Source organism: Oryx dammah, unplaced genomic scaffold (assembly GCF_014754425.2).
Source record: "Oryx dammah isolate SB20612 unplaced genomic scaffold, SCBI_Odam_1.1 HiC_scaffold_3, whole genome shotgun sequence".
In the NCBI taxonomy this organism is placed as follows: Eukaryota; Metazoa; Chordata; class Mammalia; order Artiodactyla; family Bovidae; genus Oryx; species Oryx dammah.
In genome coordinates this window covers 45,285,693-45,302,661 of record NW_024070187.1, presented here as the reverse complement: position 1 = coordinate 45,302,661, position 16,969 = coordinate 45,285,693, and the positions used below count along the sequence as shown (strand labels likewise).

Below are 16,969 nucleotides of genomic sequence, written 5' to 3'. Positions count from 1 at the left end.
AAAAATAAAATCAGTATAGTTATTACTTTGATGTGATGAAGCTTAGACAGCAAGGTAAAACTATAAACAGACAAACTTTAAGTATTCTGAAATCAATGATGATAACACAGGTATCAGGCACGTCCAACAGAACACTTTTACAATGGTTTACATTTCCTTTTTATTTATTTCTTGAAACTGCCCGTATTGCAGGTTTCTCATGGATGAAATATGGAACTGAGCAGATTCTTTTTTCTACAAAATTATGGTATAAACTTGCTCAATCTTCTATCTTATTGCTAATAAACCTTACAGGCGCACAGTTTGTAAAATAAACCCCTTAAGGACTGAATGCGTAGAGCATGCTGCAAGGTACAAGAAATAAGCTAAAAATGAGCATATAAACCTACATCTGGACCAACACAGTACTGAATGCTGGCAAACATTTATCACAACACAGGGAAAAATTAATAAAAGGAAATACAGTTCAGTCCTGAAAGGGTTAAATAGAAACCCTAATATATTATTGTTTCTAACCATCCATCCCACGTTACAGTGCTTGAAAACAAAGTCAAAAGTCTGGCACAGAAAATTACACACATTTGTTCAGTATTCATCAGAAACACAGCTGCTTTTGAAACCAAAAGTAAGTAACTTAGTTAATAATTGAATAACATTTTGATTCAAAAAAGAACCCCACCACCCCCACCCCCCACATGGATTATCTGATTAAACATGAATAGTTTAGTTCTTAAAAACTGTTGACAATTTCCTGTGAGGGCACAGACAGTACTAGTTTCATTTAAAAAAAAAATAATAACCAGTTAATATCGCAAATAAGTCTGTGCAGTAAGAGTGACAAATATTTTACCAGTTAATACGCACATATGGATATCTTTACTTGTCGTGGTTTAAGAAAAGTCAGCAGCAGATTATACTAGTGTTCAACTCTGAAACCATTCAAAATAAAAAGGGCATTTTATATTTATAGCTTTTTGTTTGCCTTCTCAATCTATGTAATCAATTAAAACAATATATTAGATAAGAGACAGCTTCTATGCATATTTTCAGAAACTGCATAGAATCATAAAAGCATACATGACTTAAAAAAAAAAAACAACTTGAACATACTATACTTTAACTGAAGTGGTTACCATTCTGAGAGCCTTTATGAGGGAAACTGATCAGCATCTCTAATAATGCCACAATTGGAGGAAGGGCCACGTTCTACAATACTATAACTGGAGGACGAGGCTCCTGTAAATTATACACTGAAAATAATTCACAAAAATTTTTTAAGCAGCTGACAAAAGAACTACTGATAAACGATGAGCCATGACAGACAAATCTTTTCAGTTTGTGGTATGTAGAATGGCATAAAACAGTGGCAGGGGATGGGGTGGGGGCCTGTAGGAGTATACTCTTAAATCTTAAAAAAAGAACCAACAATGAAAAGGGTTTACAGTCCAATATTTCAATTATCTTATTAAAATAAACAGAGCCAAAATTAGACATAGTTAAACAGTAAAAAAGCAAAAGTTCACTTTAATAAAGTCATAAACTTGAAAAAAAATATTTTGAGTTGCAATGCTGGGTAGGAATAGTTTGTGCTTCAAAAGCATCTTATTTGTTATCAGTTAATTTAATATAAATTGGTAACTAAATAACAAACTTGGGAAGTGGAGGAAACCTGTGGCCCATTTCAGCAGCACTGAAAACATTTCTGTGCTCTGAACAAAAAGCACTGTGTGAAAGCTACTTCCAGACTCAACAGAGAGCAGAATAAATACTACTCAGAAATAAGCAAGTTTGCAAGAAAAAGCCAGTAAACAGTTAAAACAAAGAAAGATAAGGCCACAAAGAATTCTGCCCTTGGTCACTGAAACAGATTTAAAGTATGAGGCAGGATTAGCTTACAAGAGAAGCTAGTGACGGGAGCAGACTTAAAGAGAGAAAGGCTATATATAGCATAATGCAGCCTGTAGTAATTAAAAAGGCTTGCAGTAAAGAAAAGACCACAATAACTTTAACTACGTGTTTTACAAATGACTTCGCCCTTGAAAACTGAGGAAAAAGCGATTTCAAGATGTTAGGAACTGTATTTACAATGGCATAGTCTGAGCAAAAGAATGAGTAATGAAGATTTATCAAAGCCGTGGGGTGGGAATGGGGGGAAGCTACTAATGATGATGTTTTAAAAAGCCTACGGGTGGAAACTTTTCAAAATAGCCCAGGACACCAAAAAGACAATTTCTGTATGGAAAGATATGCAGGAAGTGACAGTTCTGCATCCTTAAGGTACTTGTGGCTTCTGTTTTATGGGACAGTAAAAGCTTACCACAATCTAGAGGTAGTTTTTACTCGAAGAAAGATGACTGTATTACTAGACCATGTCCTGTAACATCACACACATAGATCTTGTACTAAATGTAGCCCAGTGAGTCGGCCGCAATTTCTAAGAAACCAAACAAAGGTAGAACCAGAGTGTAGGGACAAAACCAATGTAAGAGAGGTGAGTCCAGCACAGATAGGCAGCACACGACCCGGAATGCAATCACACCTTAGATGGAGAAGAAATGCTTTCTGAGTAGGTGACATTTGTGAAGACACTCAGTGTTGGGGAAGAGAATACAAAAACAGGGAGAGAAATGGAAAGATAAATTACATTTCCATTTTTATAATCTTACAACTATCCATTTCTAAAGTATTGTCTTCCAGCTATTTTAGTTGGTCATCTAGTAAAAGCATCCTGTTTCAAGGTTACAGTGATGTTTTGACCTAGGCTACCCCCCACCGAAGAAAAAGTAAATAAAACCATGCTTTTGCTGAGATTTTTCCTCATTATACAATAAGGGCACCATCTACCAACTGGTAGCAAATACTTAGCATGATACTTTTTTGTTATCATGTGCCAACAAGGCAGAAAAACACCCTGCTGAATGAAATCACTGGGAATATTCCAAGTTCAAAATAAAATGTTTAACTTACACATAATACAAGTTATGTACAAGATAAGGAGGGGGAGGAAACCTGAACAAATGTTGACTGAGTAGATACATTTCTACACAGGAAAAGGGGAGGGAACACTGTAAAAACCAACATGTTCCATGCCATTAACTCATTAATGACTAGATGGCCACATTTAATTTCAGGTAAATGTTAGAACCTCTTAGATTACCACTATAAATACATTAAAAAAAAAAAAGTAACACAGAGAAATAACTATCAACGGTATTTGAGAATAGAGACTAAGTACACTGAATGTATTGCAGGCAAGGCAGAGGCATTTTTTTTTTAAAGCTTTTGCACAGACTTCATATAATCTTAAAAGAAATATGAATGCAGGCCTTTACAAGATTTGACTTGCTGAAATCAAAACACCTTCCATTCAAGAAAAGTCATAAGACTTCAGCTTTTAAAAAAATAATAAAAGAACAGTTCCAGCCTTGGACCAGAAAGACCTGGAAGATTATGGTAATTAGATTAAACAACCATGGTCAGGCTTGGAACCTGAATGTACTTAAGAGCAAAAGCTCAAAGTGGGTGGGGAGGAGAACAACCTATTTGGTAACAAAGGTGTATTATATATGTGATATAAAAAAGGTATGGTGAAAATGTACCTTTTACTAAAGCTTATACAAGTTCCTTGGTCCATAAAAACTATGTTAGATTTTTGTCTTCTAGTTTGATTAACTTTTTTTTTGAGGACTTCCCTGGTGGCTCAGACGGTAACGCGTCTGTCTACAATGCAGGAGACCCGGGTTCGATCCCTGGGTCGGGAAGATCCCCTGGAGAAGGAAATAGCAATCCACTCCAGTTCTATTGCCTGGAAAATCCCATGGACAGAGGAGCCTGGTAGGCTACAGTCCATGGGGTCGCAAAGAGTCGGACACAACTGAGCGACTTCACTTTGATTAACTTTTACTCCAGCCACATCTCTATTTCTCGCCCATTTAAACAAAATCAAACAAAAACCAACCAAACAAAAATAACAGCTGAAAAAAACTGATTTCCAGAAGTTTGCACAAGTTTTTTTTGTTGTTTGTTTTGTTTTACTGTGGCTTCTGCACTGCAAATCAGCACTTGCAGGTAATGGGGCTTTTGAATAGTATAACCTGGTATGAAAAGTTTTCCCAAGAAACCACAAAGAGTGTTCTTTTTTTTTTTCTTTTTTTTCTGTCAACATTTTGCCGCACTCAAGTCAGTGTAAGTCCTAGCAAAAAGACGGTAGTTAGGACACAACTGTTGCTGCAGACGATGTGACGTTGGTTGAATTTGTGCTGACGTTCGTGTAACTTCCCTCGCTGTTTGTGTTTGATTCATTAGGGGGCACTTGGCTTGAGTTGGCTCGAAGGATTGCTCCCGCTGCACTGCAATGTGGCCGTGGCCCTGGTTCTGGGGTATAGGTAAAGGTAAGGCTGGTGGAATAAATGATTCCATCATTACGGACCAAAGTTACTGGAACCTGGACTGGCTGCCGGACCCATCTCCAGCCTTCTCGGAATGCAGAAATGTCTGGGACAACACAGAGCATACTCTCTCCACATCTGAGGAGGAAATAGAAATCACTTAAAAGCATGGCAAATTTTATAACTGAAACTTAAAAACAAGGTGGCTTAATACAGGACAATTAACCTCTTAATACAGGACTCTTGGGAAAGAGTCTCACATACCCACCCCCATCAAAAACTCTTGATGATGTAAAAAATTGTATTAAGTACCTGTACATAGTTTCAGCTTCTACATCCCCAAACCACACTCGTAAATTTGGAGTGAAATTCTGTCCTGTAAGTTCAAGCATTGCTACGTCCCCACCGCCATTCAACTGCAATTCACAGAAAATCAAAACAACGTTGAGGAAACTTTTCGTTTTTCACTAAAGTATACAGATGAGTTTTTCATTCAACTATCATGTGCAAAAAAAAAAGATAATTAAAATACTTCCTTTAAACAACATGATTATAAAGACAAAGTGAACTAAAACTCTTGATATACAAACTGATTTACATTTAAATTTTCTAGCTAAAATTATGTGTGTTCCTCTGATTTTCTTCTTCCTCACTGTGTAAGAAACCCTCCACATCACAGGATTTGAAGAAAAATCAAATTTATTGTGAAGTAAAATTATGCCACGTCATAGCTGAACAGTTGCAAAAAGCTGAAGTCAACTTGTAAGAGGTCTCACCTGAAGACTTTCTACGACAGGCACAGGTGTGACTGGGGCAAGGACAGGGCCCATTCCCTCATAAAATGTATACTCTGCCTTATCCGTACTAATGATTGTCCAGGAAGCTCCATCATTTATCATCTCTTTATTTGGTTCTTTTGGGCATGGAGTGGCCTTGGAAAAAAAGAACAGTTATAAATTATATACATTGTGGTATTATAAGACAATTTTAACAAAGTAACACTCATGAAGAGAATTTAGTACCAATTTACAAACTTCCCAGGCACCATACTTTTCCAACTCCTAATTAAAAATAGAATATTAATATGGAAACCTCACGTAAGGCTAGTTTTCTTTTAATATAAACTATTTGTGACATACTAAAAATTAATAATACCTTTCAGAATAACCATTTAAGTAAAATTACACCAGTACCTGTATAATTTCTTTAATAAAAGATCAGTATATGTGATATAATTAGCTACTTAAAATGCTTCAGAGATCCCTAAGAGAGAGGGGGGCTTCCCTGGTGGCTCAATGGTGTAGAATCCACCTGCCAATGCAGGAGACATGGTTGAATCCCTGGGCTTGGAAGATCCCCTGGAGAAGGAAATGGCAACCCACTCCAGTATTCTTGCCTGGGAAATGTCATGGACAGAAGAGCCTGGCAGGCTATGCCCAGGGGGTCACAAAGAGTAGAAAACGGCTGAGTGACTAAATGACAACAACAAAAGAAAGAGAGAATGGAAGTTCCCTCCTACCTACAGAACTATAGAAACTTCTGTACTTTCAGCAGGAAGGAACCAAGATGTGAACGGCAATCCCCTATCCTACTTCGAAACACCTAGGCCAGACCATCAGTGCTGGGCTGAGGAGACCAGCTGTGTGTGACCATCTTGCTGGAAAAAGTCTCTAAATGTCCACAAATGAGTCTCATGTGGAAGTGTAACTATTCTATTAAATCATTTATTCATGTCATAAACGTCCTCATAAAGGTCTTCTGAGTCAATAGTTAAAAATTAGATTTTGATTAATTAGCTTCTAACATGTCATCATTACTACCTTAGAAGACCCCAATATAAATCTGATGAGAATTATGAACCCTCCTCCAAAATGTGCACCACTATATACAGTGTTGTCTGCACACATTTCAGGAGACTCTCTCAACACCCAACATCTACTTTTGGATAATCTGAAGAACTTTTCATCCCTCAGAATTAGATGTTAACGGCTTCTCTTAGAACATTCTCATAGTTTTGAGTTCTTTGAGGCAGAACGACTACCATGTCTGAAGAACATGTGGGCTAAGGACCCTTGAAATCGGGATAAATACCTGAACACAGATTCATGTATTTGAATACTATTAACATTTTTTAAATGAAAGTTTCATGTTTCTGAATCCTGCTAACCTAACAGTTGGCACATTTTAGATTTTACCAGCAATTTATAAACATACCTGAAACTGGATTATTCTTTCTTGAGAAAGGCACAAGTACATTCTTTCTGTATCCTTAAGGTAAAATGCACATTTGTGGAGCTGTGACACAGGATCATCGGCATCCAGTAACGCAGTCTGCTTATCAACCTTCCTAATTATCTGCATTTCAACAATTACAAAAGGAAAGGTCATCACAAATGGAGAGTCTTCATTTCCTACACTGTTAAGAGAGTCCTTGGCAAGAATCTGCCATGAAATAACACATCACAGATACCTGTCACATATCTTCATACACAACAGCATTTACAAACAATAAAGTTAGGCATAAAAATACTTTTAAATTGCAAGCACAAGAATGCGGAGATGTTGCCTTCTCCCACCAACTCCTAAAAACAATAGGGCAGGCAGGCACTTGCTTTCTAAATCTGTGCTTTTCAAACTTTGACATCCGTACAAATCATATGCGGTTCCTGTTAAACATACATCTGTTCTGAGTCTGCAAATCACAGAGAGGGCCTGATATTTTGCACTTCTGGCTAATTTCCAGCTGATGTTCATCCTGCTGGTGTATGAATTGTATTTTGAGTAGCAAGTTCAGATGGCCTCTCCAATAACACACAATGACAAATATTCTAACATCACAGGGAAAATTATCTCTAAAGGTCACTATGGGTATGCTAGTTAGTACCTAAGTCCATTATCACACTTACATGCTGTTGCTTTGTTTTAACATAAAATAGGCATCATTCTGCAGATTAGGAAACAGACTCAGAGGTCAGGTTAAGCTCTTCAAATTCACCTGGTCAGTAGCTGAAGAACCAAAGCCATGATTCCAAGGCTGGCTGCCTGCCCAGCTTGAACTCTTTCCATTATATAGTATGACCTTACACTACAAATATTCCACAAAACACACAGGTTATCTGAAAGATAATACTATTCAAACCTTCAGTGTTACTTATCACACGGAAGGTAATCACTAAGTGTTTGAGGACTGTGAAGATTACTCTCAACAGCATACAAACATGTTGGAACTACTTCTCATCTTTAAATCAGAAATAAAGAAACCCCCTTCTTGGGACTTCCCTGGTGGTCTAGTGGTTAAGATTCCATGCTCCCAAAGCAGGAGGCATGGGTTCTATCCCTGGCTGGGGAGCTAAGATCCTGCATACCAAGTGGTGTGGCCTGCATACCAAGTAGTATGGCAAATCAATAAACAGTCTCCAGTCACTGACATTAAAAAAAAGAAGAAACCTCTTCCTTGACTACATGTCCTTCTTCCCTCTCACCACCCCATTTCTCTGTTCCCCTTTATAGCAAAACTCCTCTTCCTCACCATCTCATCTCCTGAAATCTCTCCAACTTTGTGTTTCAAAATTGCTCTTGGTGAGGTCCTTAAGGACTTCAAGACAGATGAATCCCATGAGCACCTCTCTGTCCTCACCTTAGCTTCCTCAGAAGCATCTAACCCACACATTCTTCCTTCAGAAATACTCCTGCTCTAACTGCCTTTAGTGCTCCAGAGCCGAGTCCCCAGATCTCTTTCCCTCTCCCTATACTCTACAGACTTTCTATTCTCTTTAGAGGTAATAGTAGTGTTAGTCACTCAGTCGTGTCTGACTCTTTGCGACCCCATGGACTGTGGCCCGCCATGCTCCTCTGCCCATGGGATTCTCCAGGCAAGAATATTGGAGTAGATTGCCCTTCCCTTCTCCAGAGATCTTTCCGACCCAGGGATCGAACCTGGGTCTCCTTCATTGCAGCCAGATTCTTTACCGTCTAAGCTTTAGAGGCTGGCAATTCCTAAATTTTTCTCCAGTCATAGCCTTTCTCAAGCACTCAACTTGTATATTTACCTACCTATTCAACAGTTCCACTTAAAATGTCTATTAATAGCTATCTCAATCAAAAATATAATTTTTTTATTTCTTCCTAAGCTCAATAAATGACATCATGTTCACTCAATCCTAAAACCGTGGAGTCATCTTTGACTCCCTACTTTCCTTACATGCCATCTGTCAACAAATTCTGTTCAGTCTACTTTCAAATAAATCAGTCACCTTTCATCCCCTTACCAGTACCATCTTGGTTTAAGGTATCATCATCAGCTTCTTGCCTGAATCATGACATAAGCCAAGTCATCTTTCTCTTTGCTTCCACCGCTATATCTCCCTATGCTCTTACTCACAAAGCAGCCAGAATTATTCTTCCAGACATAAACCAGCCATCATTCTCTGTGAGAGCCTCCAGTGGCCTCCTACTGTACATAGGTAACAGAAAGTTTTACCCTAGACAGAGAGAGGGATTTGACCAGATGCTGCCCATGGCTTCTTTGCAGCATCATCTCCTGGCACCTGCCCTCTCCACTCCTCCCTGAGCTCTAGCTACCATGGCTTCCTTGCCAGTCCTCACCCATTTCTGTCCTCAGTTCTTTCTGCTCTCATTCTGTCAGCCTGAAACGCTCCACACCCAGTTTCTGTTTCCCAACTTCACTGTGGTCTGTGTTCAAATAGCCCCACTTCTTAAAGACTTCTCTGACCACTGTTAGCTCTCCCATTTCCCTATGCATTTATCCTGTTTTTTTTTGTCTATTGCCCTACCAAAACATAAGCTCCAAGAGGAAAGGAAGTCTACCTTGTTCACCAATGTATCACCAGCATCTAGACAGTGACTGGCCTGTGGAAGGTTCAGGGCTTTTGTAGAATGCACATATACATGTAGAACTATAATACTTTGCTCATTGGACATACAATGAGCAATACAATGGACATTCTTAATAACTGACAGAATTTTGAAGGGTTAAATGAATTGATATTTGTAAAAGTGCTCAGAACAGTGCTATAAATATTATGGGTTTCTATTGGGTTTTTATTACTTGATTCACACACCTAATTTATATTCCATGATCATTTTTTTCCACCTAAGCCACAACTATTAAAAATCCTGATCTTTAAAGTCAGCATTCTTCATATTTACATATTTTTAGCTCTGCAGTTTATCTGAATATTTGTCACTCTACTTATATCACCACTAATTTTCAAGTTTAAACAGAGACAGTACACTTTTAGCAATTATATTTTCTAATATATTCTGTGAGACTAATTAATAAACTTAAGGAAAATGTTTCCATTCAACTCTAGCCTTAAAGCTGTATTTAAGTTTAACAATGCTTGAATTTTAGAGAAATAGTGAATTCTGAATGAGGTAAGCCTAAAACTTCCTGTAAGTCTACCACACTCATTTATGACTTCACCACATAAGAATCAAGATCTGCCAACAGCTTTATTCCTGTAATCTACTGTTTCTCCACTACTTAATAATAATGAGCATACTGAGAACATGGGTCATGTTTGGTTCAATTTTATTTCTCACAATAGCTCTCTGGACATAGACACTGCTGAGTGACCTGGTCTCACCAATAAACAAACCAAAGATGACCCCTACTATTTGGTATCAAAAACTTGCTGTGATAATTTCTAATTATTAAGAAGAGGAAAGAAATCTGAGAAGCCAGGTAGTGTGAATATTATAATGAGCTATGTGTGATGAGAAAGTGATGAATTCTAACACCAGGAGTTACTCCAACCAGCGCTCTCTCCTCTTTGCTGGCTCTGTAGGTCACTGGTACAGTGTTTACTATACTTCTTAGGTAACTGGGATGCAGCCCTTAATGACAGAAAACACACCTTATTCATACTCTTAACACTATATCTTGTAAATACCCAGGCTAAATTTATGCTGATTAGTTTATCTAACAGATGTTAGATGTCTCAAATTTCTGGGGTATCTGACAGACTTGAGAACATGAGACAAATTTTAACTGGTGTTTTTTATTAGTTGGCTACATAGATTGTGCTTGTTCCCAAAGTACTCAAACCAGGATTTCTCACTAAGACCTTCATCCCACTGAAATTGGTCTTGGGGGGACAGTGTTCATCAAGCAAGGATCTCTAATAAGGCTAATATTCTAGGACACATAAAACGCAAACTTTAGATATTAAGGCAGTATTATCCTTCTTAAAAGCATATGAAAACTATAGAATGCTTCCTCTGAAAAACATGTTTTCATTGAAAACTGCATGTAAGTGGATGAAAAGGAAGGCAGAAAGTAGTGTAGACCATATAAAGCCTAGCTATGATTCTGATGCCTAGCTATGAAACTAATGCCTCAGTCACATGATCTCTAGAAAGAAGTGTTTACTGTTAACAATGCTAACGATGGTACCGCCACTTCTCCTAAGGCATTCTCTGGATCATGTTTTTTTATTTCAACAGTTTTATAATGAGAGCCACACAGTTTTCAATGTAAAAATATTCAATTAAAGATGACTTTCAAGCAAGGCAGACTGGTACTTTACATGAAACTAAATGAAAAGACCATTTTTACATTTGAGTCAGTCTTTTCAGTGGCCTATATATAAGTTATTGCTGGTCAGAGACATAAGCCTCTGAATTGTGCCTCCAAAGTACAAGCATTTAACGCCGAAGCAAATAAACATTATCCTTGGAATATAGTGACACAGAATAAATAAGAAGAGAACTTTAGTAAAATTTATTCAGTCTGTTTTTTGGTTTGCGTCTTCCTAATTTATGCACCCTTCTTTCCCTACCTTTCTCCCTTTTATAATCTATCTTAGGTTCAAGTTTTATAAATTTATATTACTATGGTTCACATATTTTGGCTTTAAGTTGAAATGGGAAATAAAATCACCTTGTACAACCACAACACAGAAAAATATAACAAAACCCACAAGTTGATGCATTAACTTAGATAATTATAGATAACATCAGAAAATATCAGCCAATGAAATATTCATCAAAGAGATACAAAGCATATTCAGAAAAGTAATACTAAAGTTCTTCCATTCGCTCAGCCCCTCCCCTAAGCTGACCTTGAATCGAACTTACTCATAAACTTCCATCTTTAATACAACTAAATTGTGTTATTTCAGAAAACAAGGGGGAATATGATGCAGAATGTATAAGAGGCTTTTGGTTCATTTTGCTAAGAAAACCAGTTTTTTACTATTTCAAAAAGCCCAAACACTATCTCTATCTTTTTGCAGGAGGGTAAACTAGCAAAAACTATGCTTATATTTTTAAAGAAATTTACAATTTCTGTGCTTTTGAAAACTTGGGCCTGTGGCAGGATGGAGCAAGCACCACAAAGAATGAATAATGAACCTATATTAGCTAAGAAGATAAATCATAATGTAACTTTAGACTGCCCTCTATCGTCCAGATAACCCAAAAAAAGGGGAAAGCTGTCAAAATTTATTATAAACAATCATGAGGTCATTAAGGCCATACCAATCTTGGGAGTGCCATGCCAGTAACTGAACACACAAGTTTGACTGTTTGTCCATAATGGATGTATCCATCGCGGACTGTGAATTCTTCTCCTTCTGATTCATCATCATCCACTGCAGTGTGATGGAAACAGAGATCAAATTATCATCTTTAAATTTTATTAATCTGCTTATAAAAATGACAAAACTAAATATATCTGTAAGTCTTTATTATTTAAAAAAAATTTAATTTCACACTAAAAAAACCAAATGCATATTTTTATACTCACAGAGATGAATGTAAAATGCTCCCCACTGTTGAGAACTGGCATGGAAATTACCTCCTTCTACATGCAAGTATCTGGTGCTAACTGTCTGGGATCGGAGTCTATTAAACAGAGCCACCTTTGTTCCTGAGGCAATGCAGACTGCAAAGAAAAAACAGCTATTTACATGATTGAGGGGTGCGGGTAGGGTAACAGTAAAGAGCAAGAAGGGACCAGTACCTGTTAAGTTATGACTATTCTTTACTATAATAATTAATGGCTTCTGCTAACACTTATTTCAAACCCTCCAAGAAAATACAGATAATACTCCCCCAGAAGTCAGGGTAACTCTTTTAATAATAATGTTAAGCTACAGATATATAATATGCCCATAAAAATGATTTTTAAACGAGTGTTGTATAATATATTTAACACAGTGCTGTTTTTTAAAAGGAAGTTACTTTTAAAATTATAGGTGTCAAATGACAAGAAATTGATTAAATAAAACATAATATCATTGACCTAACTGAATAATGTGTATTTAAATGCACTGATGAGAAAATATCTCCCTGATATATCACTGAATGCAAAGCAGCCTATACTGTGGTTTCATTAGGTAAACATATACATTTTTATGTGATAACATATGTCTCCACGTACTCATATATAATCCCATGGAATATATTCAAAGAGAGGGGTCTAGAAGGTTGTTTACCAAAGGTGATGGCAATTGCCTCTGGATACTGTGACTTTAGAGATTTTGCTTCCTTCTAAATACCTTAAAGTATAGCACTGCATGACATTTCTTGAAAAACCAACCACATCTATGTAAGCAGGAAAAATACTCTATAAATGAAATACGTTCTCTGCCATCAAAAAACTCAATAATCAACAGAAATACAAAATTAAAGACTTTAAATAAAATCCTATAATTTGAATTGGCTTAAGACATCTGTGCATGCTCAATCGTATCTGACTCTTTGTGACCCCATGGACTATAGCCTGCCAGGCTTCTCTGTCCAAGGGATTCTCCAGGCAAAAATACTGGAGTGGGGTTGCCATTTCCTTCTCCAGGGGAATCTTCCTAATTCAGGAATTGAACCCGAGTCTCTTGCATCTCCTGCACTGGCAAGCAGATTCTTTAGCCACCTGGCCGTGCTGCACAACTGAACTGGAAACAACTTAAATACATGGCATTAAATGCCTCCTGATGCAAGAACACATAGAATAACTACATAAAAAAGATCTTCACGACCCAGATAATCATGATGGTGTACTCACTCACCTAGAGCCAGACATCCTGGAATGTGAAGTCAAGTGGGCCTTAGGAAGCATCATTACGAACAAAACTAGTGGAGGTGATGGAATCCAGTTGAGCTATTTCAAATCCTAAAAGATGATGCTGTGAAAGTGCTGCACTCAATATGCCAGCAAATTTGAAAAACGCAGCAGTGGCCACAGGACTGGAAAAGGTCAGTTTTCATTCCAATCCCAAAGAAAGGCAAGGCCAAAGAATGCTCAAACTACCACACAATTGGACTCATCTAACACGCTAGTAAAGTAATGCTCAAAATTCTCCAAGCTAGGCTTCAGCAATACGTGAACTGTAAACTTCCAAATGTTCGAGCTGGTTTTAGAAAAGACAGAGGAATCAGAGATCAAATTGCCAACATCCGCTGGATCATTGAAAAAACAAGAGAGTTCCAGAAAAACATCTATTTCTGCTTTACTGACTATGCCAAAGACTTTGACGGTGTGGATCACAACAAACTGTAGAAAAACTACAATCATGGCATCCGGTCCTATCACTTCATGGCAAACAGATGGAGAAACAGTGGAAACAGTGGCAGACTTTATTTTTCTGGGCTGTAAAATCACCGCAGATGGTGACTGCAGCCATGAAATTAAAAGATGCTTGCTCCTTGGAAGGAAAGTTATGACCAACCTAGACAGCATATTAAAAAGCAGAGACATTACTTTGCCAATGAAGGTCAGTCTAGTCAAGGCTATGGTTTTTCCAGTGGTTATGTATGGATGTGAAAGTTGGACTGTGAAGAAAGCTGAGCGCTGAAGAATTGATGCTTTTGAACTGTGGTGTTGGAGAAGACTCTTGAGAGTCCCTTGGACTGCAAGGAGATCCAACCAGTCAATCTTAAAGGAAATCAGTTCTGAATATTCATTGGAAGGACTGATGGTGACGTTGAAACTCCAATACTTTGGCCATCTGATGCAAAGAACTGACTCACTGGAAAAGACCCTGATGCTGGGAAAGATTGAAGGCGGGAGGAGAAGGGGATGACAGAGGATGAGGTGGTTGGATGGCGTCACTGACTCAATGGACATGAGCTTGAGTAAACTTTGGGAGTTGGTGATGGACAGGGAGGCCCGGCATGCTGCAGTCCATGGGGTCGCAAAGAGTCAGACACGACTGAGCAACTGAACTGAACTGAACTGATGCAAGAACACTATATATTACTACTGTGAAGCAGGCTTGCCCTCCAGCAACAAATAACAACAAACTGAAATCTGATCAAGTTTCTAAATTAACTACTGACAAGGACTCTCTCCTTAACCAAACTTCAGACAGGTTCCTCTGAGCCCTTTACCCATGGAGACTCTTCCTTGGGTCCCAATATTGGCTTAGCTAGCCCAGTTATTGCCAAGAATCCTGCTAAGTCATCCTTCCATCCTTGATATCTGATCAAGTTTTTTCCCTCCACCTTTATATCTAATCATCTTGTTCTTGTTAAATCACTAAGTCATGTGCAACTCTTTTGTGGCCCCAGGAATTATATAGCCCTCCAGCCTCTTCTGTCCATTGGATTTCCCAGGCAAGAACACTGGAGTGGGTTGCCATTTCCTCTCCAGGGGATATTCCTGACCCAGGAATCAAACCTGTGTCTTCTGTACTGGCAGATGAATTCTTATCCTCTAAGCCACCCAGAAAGTCCATCTGATCAACTTGGCCTATCTTTATAAAAATTCTCGTCAAGAATACCCACACCCTCGATGTCTCCTCTTAGTAACTTTCCACCTACTGACACGTTCAACTCTGCTCCTTGACTATAAATCCCACTTGTCCTTGTTGTATTTGTAATTGAGCTCAGCTCTATACTGAAAGGTCTTTTCCCTATTGCAAATGTAGTGAATAAAATGTGCTTTTACCACCTTTAATGTCCAGTTCTGTTTCTCTTTGACACTACCAATTTACAGAAAATACATTAAACTACACCAAGGGAATACAATTATTGAAATCCAGTATTTTAAAATCTCTCATAGTCAACTGACTTAGCCTCTTGAATAAATAAATATGAGAGAGAGAAAGATGAAGAGAAAAATCCACAAATTTAAAAAGAAAATTCAATGACATGTCAACACAACATATAATATCTGGTGAATCATATTTGAATTTTGATTCAAACCAATGGCTAACCACAACCTCTCAACCCCCACACACATTTTAGACAATTTTCAATTTGAGCACTGACTAGGTATTTAATGATACTAAGACATTACTTCTTTTTATAGTTGTTTTATGTTTGTTTTTGTGTGATCATGGTATAATTATATTAGAATACAAAGAGACACTATCTTTCAGAGGCTCATAGAAACAGTCTTGGATTTGCATCAGACTAAAATGAAGGCAGAGAAAAGTGTGGGTGGAGTAGGGTTACAGATGAAGATGAATAAGACTGGCCTGAAGTTACGATCACTGATGAAACATTAGAGGATAAACACAAGAGGTTTCATGTTACTATGCAACTCTACTTTAGTATGTTTGAAATTTCCATAACAATAATGACTAAAGCAGACTAAAAACCACCCACTATATAACATCCCATAAATTCATTAAAAAAAAAAAACAGAAAACAGAAAACAAAGTAAAAACAAGCAAATTAACCAAAATCCTAAAACCTCGCCTTCAAAGAATGAAACTATTATTCTGCAAATTAGTAGACAAGCACTTATCCTGCCTTTTCTTCATAGACTACATTTTAAGCAAACAGCTAACAAACACAAATTAAGAATAAAACAATCAGAAACGCCACTATTTTGCAACCATGATGAAGGACTACTAAAATCATTTGGTTAAAGTTTCCTGAGGAATTTTGTAACTGTTGGATTAGACTAACAACTCAACTTACTATAACCAGCCTTAGTGTGACCAGAAGTGGGATAACCAGACAATAAGACTTCTGATCTGAGAGAAATGAACATATGCAGAACCAGCTAATTCTAAAATGAAGGTCTTTAGGTCTAATCAACAGTTTATAGGAGATATGAGAGACAGAGGAAACACATATCAGTCAGATTCAGAATATGGAAATTGCATAGGAAAAAAATCACCCAATTTCAACAAAGAAATAACAGAGAAAGAAAAAAAAAAAAGGCTAGTAGAAAGAACAGAAACTATTTCAGGTTAAAATATATGAACCCTGTTTGGATCCAAGTTTGGAACAAGCCACTACTGAAGAAAACAAAACAACAAAACCACAACTGTGAAAAGGTCTTTTGAGAGAGTGTGATCAGCCTGCACGTGGACTGGCCAGTAGATGGCATTGAAGCACTATCATCAACTTCTGTTGGGTATAATGACGTTTTAAAGGAAGACTTTCTGTTAAGAGTCACCACTACAGAAATGATTGAACGGACAGGATGTCTAAGATTTACATTAAAAAATTCCAGCAACTGGAGGAGGAAGAAGAGTTGGTGGTGACAGAAATGATAAAACAGAATTGGTAAAATCTGTTGAGGTTTGGTGGTTGGTCACCTTATATCAACACTACCCCTTTCATGTAAGTTTGAAAGTTTTCATAATAAAAAGTCAAAAGAA

The 16,969-nt window shown here is 37.6% G+C and overlaps 1 protein-coding gene across 6 annotated transcripts in view; it reads right to left on the bottom strand.

Moving 5' to 3' along the window:
- Positions 1-465: 465 nt before the first annotated feature.
- The window catches only part of RBPJ (recombination signal binding protein for immunoglobulin kappa J region), a 237,907-nt gene continuing 221,403 nt past the window's right edge, over positions 466-16,969 (bottom strand). For 5 of the 6 annotated variants that reach the window (XM_040237974.1, XM_040237977.1, XM_040237979.1 and 2 more), the window contains 6 exons: positions 12,160-12,297; positions 11,892-12,004; positions 6,603-6,743; positions 5,165-5,320; positions 4,701-4,804; positions 466-4,526 (listed from right to left, as the gene is read on the bottom strand). In XM_040237974.1, the coding sequence (XP_040093908.1) occupies positions 4,211-4,526; positions 4,701-4,804; positions 5,165-5,320; positions 6,603-6,743; positions 11,892-12,004; positions 12,160-12,297 (968 nt within the window). In that variant the 3' untranslated portion in view covers positions 466-4,210. The remainder of the gene's footprint in view (positions 4,527-4,700; positions 4,805-5,164; positions 5,321-6,602; positions 6,744-11,891; positions 12,005-12,159; positions 12,298-16,969) is intronic. The other variant, XM_040237975.1, reaches the window with a different exon arrangement.